The 8858-nt window shown below is 38.7% G+C and overlaps 1 protein-coding gene across 2 annotated transcripts; it reads right to left on the reverse strand.

Moving 5' to 3' along the window:
* Positions 1-234: 234 nt before the first annotated feature.
* On the reverse strand, positions 235-5996 carry LOC113230340. 2 transcript variants are annotated; one of them, XM_026464231.1, is made up of 7 exons: positions 5860-5996; positions 5403-5771; positions 2932-3156; positions 1985-2723; positions 1857-1911; positions 1013-1424; positions 235-409 (listed from the first exon to the last, which is right to left on the reverse strand). In XM_026464231.1, coding segments are annotated over exons 4-7 (567 nt in total). In that variant the 5' UTR covers positions 1987-2723; positions 2932-3156; positions 5403-5771; positions 5860-5996; the 3' UTR covers positions 235-311. The 2 variants fall into 2 exon arrangements, 1 of the variants encoding a protein (XP_026320016.1); XR_003310482.1 differs by lacking the exon at positions 235-409 and adding an exon at positions 1511-1776 and having other exon boundaries at positions 1283-1424; positions 5860-5981.
* Between the last annotated feature and the right edge of the window lie 2862 nt (positions 5997-8858).

Below are 8858 nucleotides of genomic sequence, written 5' to 3' on the forward strand. Positions count from 1 at the left end.
CATGGTTCTTTTTAGCTAATAAAAAGTTACTTTTAGTACCCTGAAGGACTTATTTTCTCCGTTTTGGCTCGCGATATACTGCCAGATCTTTTGTGAGCGGGTCAAGGACACGTCTGGTGTTCTACCTAAATACATAACTCAATTTCACTCGGTGTGGGTTGATTCTTATTTGCATAACTATGTCCATGTGATCAGTGATGTTATGTACAAAATGAATAAAAATACAAGTTAAAAGGTAACATTTATTTCAGTTACATAATCGAGTTTTGCACTTTTTCTTAAAGCTTGTTGAAAACCAATGAGTCCTGCAATCAGCATAGCTTCATCACTAGGACCGGCATTCCTACTCCTGGCCCACCGCTCGCTGCAGCCGCACCGGCACCCGCATCACTCGCCGGGGCGCAACAACCTGTGCAACATTCCGGTGTCAGCATTTTAAAAACTGCGCGCGTCGTCGGTAGAGGCTGCGTGCGCTGTGCCGCCGCCTTCCCTTGCATTGCGACTTCAGATGACTCAAACACGCACTTCATGGTTTTACTGTTACCCCACGGGTTACGACCAGGCTGTATACCTGCTGGAGTCTCGAAACAGTCTGCTTTACAAGGAAGATCCCATACACACGGAGGCGGCGGTTTCCAGTGTACACAACCCGGCCTTGTGCATTCCTCTTTCTGACCTAATCTATTTCCTGATCTTGTGTTTTGACCAGAACCACCTTGCGCTGTTTGTTGTTTGGTTTCGAATTGATCAAGAATAGACTGCGTTATTTTTTTATCGAAAACGTACGTTGCATTACTATTTAAGTTTACAGAACAAACGCATTTTTGATCTTTTGCAGGTGTTGGGGATGGAGCTGGAGCTTTATTCATGTGGCCAGTAAAGACAGCACAAGGGCACTTTTGGTCATTTCCTTTCGGTGAAGGTTTTGGCGCTGCAGGCGAGTAATCGCAGATTTTACCGCCGCCGCCGCTTGCTTGAGGAGAAGATTTAGAAGCTACACCAGGACACTTACAGCATTTTCCACTATTGTTAGTTGCAACGTCCGGGGCAACACCTTTCAATTCGCAGACAATGAACTTTTTCCCCCCTCCGGCGGCGCCACCCGAAATACCGGCTGGGCTGCCACCCCCACGTCCATGCATATGTGCAGCCAGAGGCGCGGGGTCGGCCAAACCTCGCGCACGCGCCAGCTGACTTGGCAAGCAAACGGGATCAGGTAATGTCAGACAAGCAGGCTCGCCTTGGCAGCCAGTACGACGACAGTCGTGCTGAAGCCCATTACGCTTGATGCAATGACAACTATAATACATAATCCCGCCTCTTAGCTCACGGCTTTTGATTCTTCGTAGCTGATTTTCTCTTTCTTCCTTTTTTTGTGTGCCACCCTCCTCCGCTCGTGTGACTCCTTCAGAGGCTTTGCCTTTCTGTGGAGAAATCAACATGTTAAATAATGTATACTTGCTAATGTTTACGCTGTCCGCCGTGTAATTTGGATTGGAAAGCGAATTACCGAGACCCGAAGCCGTTAGTGAGCGACACGAAGTTCCTGTCTAGTACAGCGCTCGTTTACCACTGTGATAGCAAGTCGAAGTCACTGAAGCGAGTAACGTAGGTCTTGCCGGGAGGTGGGCGGCGCACGCACGGCGGACAGCGCGGCGGGCACGGGCCGGAGCAGCAAGGGCCCGACCGGCATAGATACCGAATCGAACCCTGCTGGAAGAAATGGCAGTCCTGCAGCCCATTGCGCTTGAACGCTGACCGTGGAAGACACTGCAGCTGCACACCAGACGCGATCATTCAATTTGGTTACTGCATGTTATTAGGCATATTCAAACTACACTTTCAAACTAACTTACCGGTGGACCGCAGTCTTCATATTTGTAACATACCATGGGCCCACATGGGGAACACCTGAAACATCATATTTATAAGTACACAATTGCGTATCTTTCCGCCTCTTTCACAAAAACACTACGATACTTACATTTTGATAGTTTTATGCTGTACGGCACCGAAGATATTAAAGATTCGAGGAGGGGGTTTTTAATTTCTTTAATTATTTTTAATATAAAAACCTTACATAAATAATTCAAAAATCATTCGGTGTAAAATGTACTAGTCAATTTAGAATTTTCAAAATATTCAATTTTTTTATAAAATTACATCTGCACGAGACGAGTTGTGAAAATCTTCTGTCAATTCATTTGTTCTTGACATGCCGGAAAATTTTTCCTTTCTGTTTTCAAAATTTAGAATTTAGTACCAGTTCGTTATAAATGAATAATACACTTCTTGAAAACACATTTGTTAAAAAGTGAGTTAACCAATGGACTTGCTAAAATGGTGGTACACTATTCCATGAGGCTGATTCTCGTTAAGATCACCACAATAATTAGAGCGTGCGTGACTTTCGGTAACAGAACTTTTTCTATTATTACAGCGTTGGTGATTTCAGTGTCGCATTTGAGCTACTACACAGAGAGGTTCAGCGTGTGGGTTGCAACAATGTTTTATGCCGGCGATGCGTGCTGGCTCGCAGAGCGGTGCCGGTATAGCCTCACATGGGGGGGCGTTCTGACATCCGGTTCTACGGCAATCTAACTGCAGTCCATTTCTGCGTAGACATTGGCAGTCTGTGTATAGAATACTACCCCGTAATTCACGGCTTCTAGCGCATTGTAACGGAATAGTGTTACAGCATCTGCCCATGACGACCGCGTTTTCTATAAAATAAATTAGATCATTATACACAGCTCTCAAAATACCGGGTTAGTAGTAATACGTAACTATAATGTTAACAGTAGTTTCATAAATATACCTATAGAAGACTTAGATACGGCAGTACAACACGATACGGTGACCAGGAAACTTTACTCTGTAAAAATTAATTAGTATTATCGTTAACAGTCTTATTAAAACTTTGGTACTTACTAGAATCTAAGATCAGCGAGGAAACTGAGAATTTGGATTTTGTTGTTGTATAAAAATACCACTTTAAATTTTTTGATGTTTTCTATTCCACATAATTTGGCACAATGGTAATATGGGTGTAGAATTTTTGTACATTTCAAGACGGCCATGGTCAAGATTCCTTTTACAAAACACCCACGATTGCATCCTTTTTTAGGCTATGTACTTTGATTCATTCAAATTTTTCTGAAACAAAATAAAAAAACAAAATAAGAATTTTCAGTTATGTAATATACTGATGTCCGTTATTATCCCATTTGGTGTCGTTGTAGTATGTAGAGTACGCGAGGAACGGTACTCGCTATAGTACTTTGCACAAATAGCCGATAAGTCGTTAAATTAATTGTACACAAAGATAATCTCACATAAACGTGCACTTTAGCAAGTGTTTTTTTCACTCCTTTTGTAGATTGAACCCCTTTTGCCAGCACGTTAATGGTTTGAAATTAGTGTTGGGTCATGAAAAAAAGTCATACGGAAAAATAATATTAAAAAATATAGAATTTTTCTTAAAAGTATTTTTGATATATATATATACGAGCTCTGAACCATGAACCCCACCTACGGTGGGGTCGGGCCGGCCTGCGGCGCGTGGTTAGTTTCAGTTTACAGGGTGTGCTCATGCTCTTCGGTGGCACAGCAGTTAGTACTATGGGCGCTTGATGAGGAGGTCGATTTCCAATTTGTGCCAATTTAAGAAACGAACATTTCTAAGTTGGTTTTGGTCTGAGTATTCTGGGTTATTTGGTATTCATAGTACCTACATAGTACAGGAAATTCGGCAATAGTTTGGCATTGTTTCCCCCAAATACTTCTCTTTGGCATAGCTTTCAAGAAAATGACTAACATAGAGACGATTGAGATACAACAACGCTATAATAAGTATCTCATTTCCACTACATCGGGAAGCATGCTTCACATTTTTACAATTGTGAGATCTTGTACTCGTAATCTATCTCCGTATATTATCTCCATTTGCCCGGCCGCCATTTTGAATTCGCCATCTTGTTTTTTTTTAATCCAGGCAATTGACCACTATTAATCTCTATGACATTCCTTCGAGCACCTCCTACCTATCCTACCTATACTATATAATAGTTTCCGTGATAGGAGACTTTGAAATTTATATGGCGGTCATCTTATTTATTTGAATTTCGATCATTTTTTACTTCCGGCGGAAATTGACCGGAGTGTATCTCATAAAAGTGCACAAATATTCCCTCCATATATTATAGTTTTTGCAGGCCGTTGATCACTCTTTCATATTTTCCACATTTAGATCTTCTCATATTTGATTCTATGCTTTGGAATCTATCCGCGTACAACGGTATAAATATCTTTTTTCCTCCATATCCGGAAGTATGCGTTCTATTTCTATCAGTGAGTAAGAACTTGTAGCTTTGTTATATAATTATATATGTTCGAGTATAAATATATATATATACTCGAATACTTAAATAACAAAAATTGCCGCCACAATTAGGTACAGAAAACTCATTGAAAATCACGCTTAATATGCATTAGACATTTTACGTTCCGACAGAAAATTGTGTGGCAAATTGGTAAATTGTGCAGCAAGTAAGACTATTTTGTAGCTATAGATTCACCGTTTCTTGAAACTGAGTCCCTGACCTCAGCCTATCACTGTCATTGCCGGGAAATATCGCCTCTCTTATTAAAAAAAATTGTAGTATGTGTATAAAAAATACAAATAGGAGGCATTTTTAAAGTTTTTCACTTGAATTTAATATACATAATCAAATCCTTTTGTCGTTATTAAAATTTGTATGACTGGAAATTGATCTCGATACTGATGTAACAACAGCCAAAATAAGAATAAAGAATACAATATCGCAATTAGTCAGACATTTTTGGCAAAATTTCACCTACTTCCACAACCTATTGATAAAATTGTCGATAACAACTGCATGACTATTTAAAATTTTACCAATACTGGCAACCCCGTACCTGTCATTTTTAACAAAGGCAGACTTTAATTGCAACACACAACTATACGCAGTATTTATTTTCAGTGTTTGATAATGATTAATGAATGTTATGGCTATTTTAATTGAAATTCCGAAAGGAACAACTCACGGCCTCTAGCGGCTCTAGTTAATGCCAGTAGTGTAGAGTAAAACAAAAACTTAAAATTATGAACTTGACTACAGCTGTTTTATAATTACATAAATTGACATTTATTTGTTTATTTGTTTATCTTATTTGTTTAAGCAGGAGTCTGAACAGGAGCAGGCAGAACTTGAAATATTTTCGTTACACTTTTTGTAACAACACGTTACAGAGCTAAACACTTTGTAATTAAAATCAAACTTGGACATTGAGACGTTTGTTTATAAAATTTAAATTTTAATCGATTTGTTACGAATATTAACTATTAATGACAGAATAGGGACATATAATCAAAAAGATACCCATTAACGTCGTATATAACATCCACGGTTCAATATGGATTTTGGAGGAAGGCCTTCTATTGGTTCGATCTTCGTATAACCAGGATTACCAGATTTTGATTCCGAACATGGCCAATCGTGGGTGTGGTGGAAAACCGACATTCCAGAATTTACAGGATCTACTACAACCAAAAACATCGTCTGAGGTCTGTCTTGTGATACGGTCGTGTAAAAACGGAGTTTCCTTTCTAATTCGTAGGCAGGATGGCCCTCTGGGTATTTGAAATTTGACATTTTTACGAACCAAGGTCTTTGTTCATACCGAGTTGATTTTTTAAATTTGCTTGTATGTCGTTAAGTAGCGACTCTTGAAAGTGGCTGGTTTGGTACCTGTAAAATTATAATTATAATGATTTAAGAGTTTTTATGAAACCAGTTTTGTATAAGATTTCAGCAGTATAATTTACGAATACATCACCTTTATAATTTGTGTTACGTAGGAATAGATTACATGTCTGTTTCAATAATAAAATTAAATAAGAATTAACAACAAAATATGCAAAAACATCATGAATAAAATTTTGCGATAAAAATACACTAAAATATTATATTGAATTGTAGTCCACGGCCAAGTGGTTTTTAATATTTTGTTCGTTATGCCAGTCTATTGAGATGATCGCGCACTTGGCCGGATTGAACACGCCGAAAGAGTTGAAAGAATCGTATTTCAGAATTCGTTGTATGAAAACATATGAAACCTTGCATACTTATCCGCGCCGAATCGGACGAATCGCAGGAACAATTCGGAAGGTAGGTAGATCCCAAACGAATTCGGAAGCTGTCACCAGATTCGGCACGGATAATGCTGACAATGCGCCCGCATTCCGTGCCATCATAGGGTTATTTTACCTTAAATTCAGGGGATATTTTTCAAATTTAAATATAGCCCGTTACACCAAGTACCAAGTATATATTTACTTACTAAAAATTAAGATGTAATAGTGAATTCAGTATATTTTTTCCACATTAATCCTAACTTATTTCACTTTCTTTACTGATAATAAAAACCTCCTCAAGTTCCATCAAAATGTACTGATGATATAATAATATACATATAATAATAATAACGCACATACTCAACAAAGCCCCGCAGGGAAACCCTGTGTCGCGGGTGCCATGAACACACACATAGACAACCACAAATTACACCCAATTCACGAGAGAAATAAATGTAGGCCATACAAATATTTCTCACGGCCCGGGAATCGAACCTGGGACCTCTGCGTGGCAGTCCGGCATGGTAACCGTTCGACCACTGAGGCAGTTATATTTATATATGATATGTTTCGCTTTTACAACACTTCAGAAATAATGAAACGTAGGTGATTCTTTCGGCACGAATGGGAGTGCGGACTCGCGAAGAAACTTCTTTTCTGTCGGCATGGACAAATATGTATAAATAAAGTATGTTTATAATTTTATTGTTTGTGTTTAGTTGTGCATACTTAATGGTATTTTTGAAATTGTAAGCACTTTTACACAATACTGGTACCTTTGATTCTATATATAAAGGAATAAAAATAAGTTCAGCGTTCCAAATTCAAACCTGGCGAAGTCGATATGTAGAAGTACTTTTCGTATAATGGTCAGTACAATAAAATCCTTTGCGTGATATACTTTAAAAAGATTATAAAAAAACCAAATACGTACTTAAAATACTATTTTAAAAAGTGAATTTTTATTTCCACTAATTTCTTTTTGGATTTTGTACTCTTTCAAACGCATATAAAATGTAAGTATAACATAGCTGTGTAGGCTAGCTAAGCCAAAATGCTAATGCTAATGCTAATTGTTTCAGGTGTGGAGGCTGTGGTGGATGCTGTGGTGGATGCTGCGGCGGATGCGGTGGTTGTTGCTGTCCTTGCATAACCATATACACGTGCTGTACTAAGATTTGTTAGAGCAGCTAGCCCAGCATGGTCGCTCCGGAGCAGTCCCGAGTCATGGCCTCTACGGAGAGCGGTGGACGCGTAGATGTCGTGTTTCTCAGTGTTACCCATAGTACAGTTGATGTGGAAATAAAGTAATAAATAAGCGTAAAGCGGTCAAGCTGGTTTTCTTCAGGGTAATGGATGAGTAATAGACTAGAGTAGGATTAGGTGGAAACCTAGTTGCCGAATCTAATTTCATGAATAGCGGGCCGCGAACGTGCCATTGCTGTCGGCAGCAGGCACTGGTGAGTGATAGGATAAGGTCCATCCACACATATCCAGAACGTGCCCGAAACGGGCCGGCGTGATCCTCTGTGGCCGGACCACCTATAAGTACTCGGATGCAGTAGTACAAAATAATTAGTACCTAAAGTGTACATTCCTAAGACATAGAACAAAAAAAACAAAACAAAATAAATAGTACCTCAATAGTATACGAAATATTTATATTAACTACTTTTGTGGTCCGGCCGCAGAGCATAACTCCCCGCCGCCATTCATTGTTAACGACACCCCCAAAACGACACCCCTGGGGTGTCGTTAACAATAAGCATTTGTTGACGACACCACCGTAATGTTGGGATAACTTATCGCTTAAGAATTTATTATCGAGCTAGTATACTCTCAATGGTTAATAAACATATGCAATTGTATCTTTTTATCTCTTTCTCTAATGCACTGGCTGATAACGTTTATGACGTTCATGAGATAAATTATGTGTCATTTGTGAAGTTAATCAATATATTGACATTTCTAATATTTTCAATAACTTTCGAAGAAAAAGTTAACAATGTCCGAATTCAGATTAATAAATACCAATGGCGGAGTGGCCTTACTTTTAGGCAAGTATAAATATCATAAACATAAAAATTATGCAGATGGATCAGTATATTGGAGATGTTCCTCTCACAAAAAGTTGAAATGCCATGGAACAGTTACTACTAAGGTAGGTATGCTATAGATCATTCATTGTTAACGACACCCCCAAAACGACACCCCTGGGGTGTCGTTAACAATAAGCATTTGTTGACGACACCACCGTAATGTTGGGATAACTTATCGCTTAAGAATTTATTTATTTATTTATTTCACAAAGGGTTCAGAACAAAAAAGAAGTTGGCATTCAATCTGACAATTATAATTGGGGAAAGGACCACAATGTCAGTACACAAACTCCTGAAATGGCTAATGAAGCAAGCCTGAAAGAAGCAAATCGTAATTTCGGAGAATTTATTGGTCAAGAACTTAACAACGTACCTGTCGTAAAAAGAAGACAGATAATGTTTGAAATAATAAGGATTATTGAGCTTCGATCAAATTAAATAAAAATATCTTTACAGGTTCTTTTTATTTTATTAATTATTATGGTATAGGTACGAACATACAGCAGGGTAACCACACTATTTGTTAGTGGTGTCGTCAACAAATGCTTATTGTTAACGACACCCCAGGGGTGTCGTTTTGGGGGTGTCGTTAACAATGAACG

This window comes from Hyposmocoma kahamanoa, unplaced genomic scaffold (genome assembly GCF_003589595.1).
Source record: "Hyposmocoma kahamanoa isolate Upper Pololo Valley unplaced genomic scaffold, ASM358959v1 63, whole genome shotgun sequence".
NCBI lineage: Eukaryota > Metazoa > Arthropoda > Insecta > Lepidoptera > Cosmopterigidae > Hyposmocoma > Hyposmocoma kahamanoa.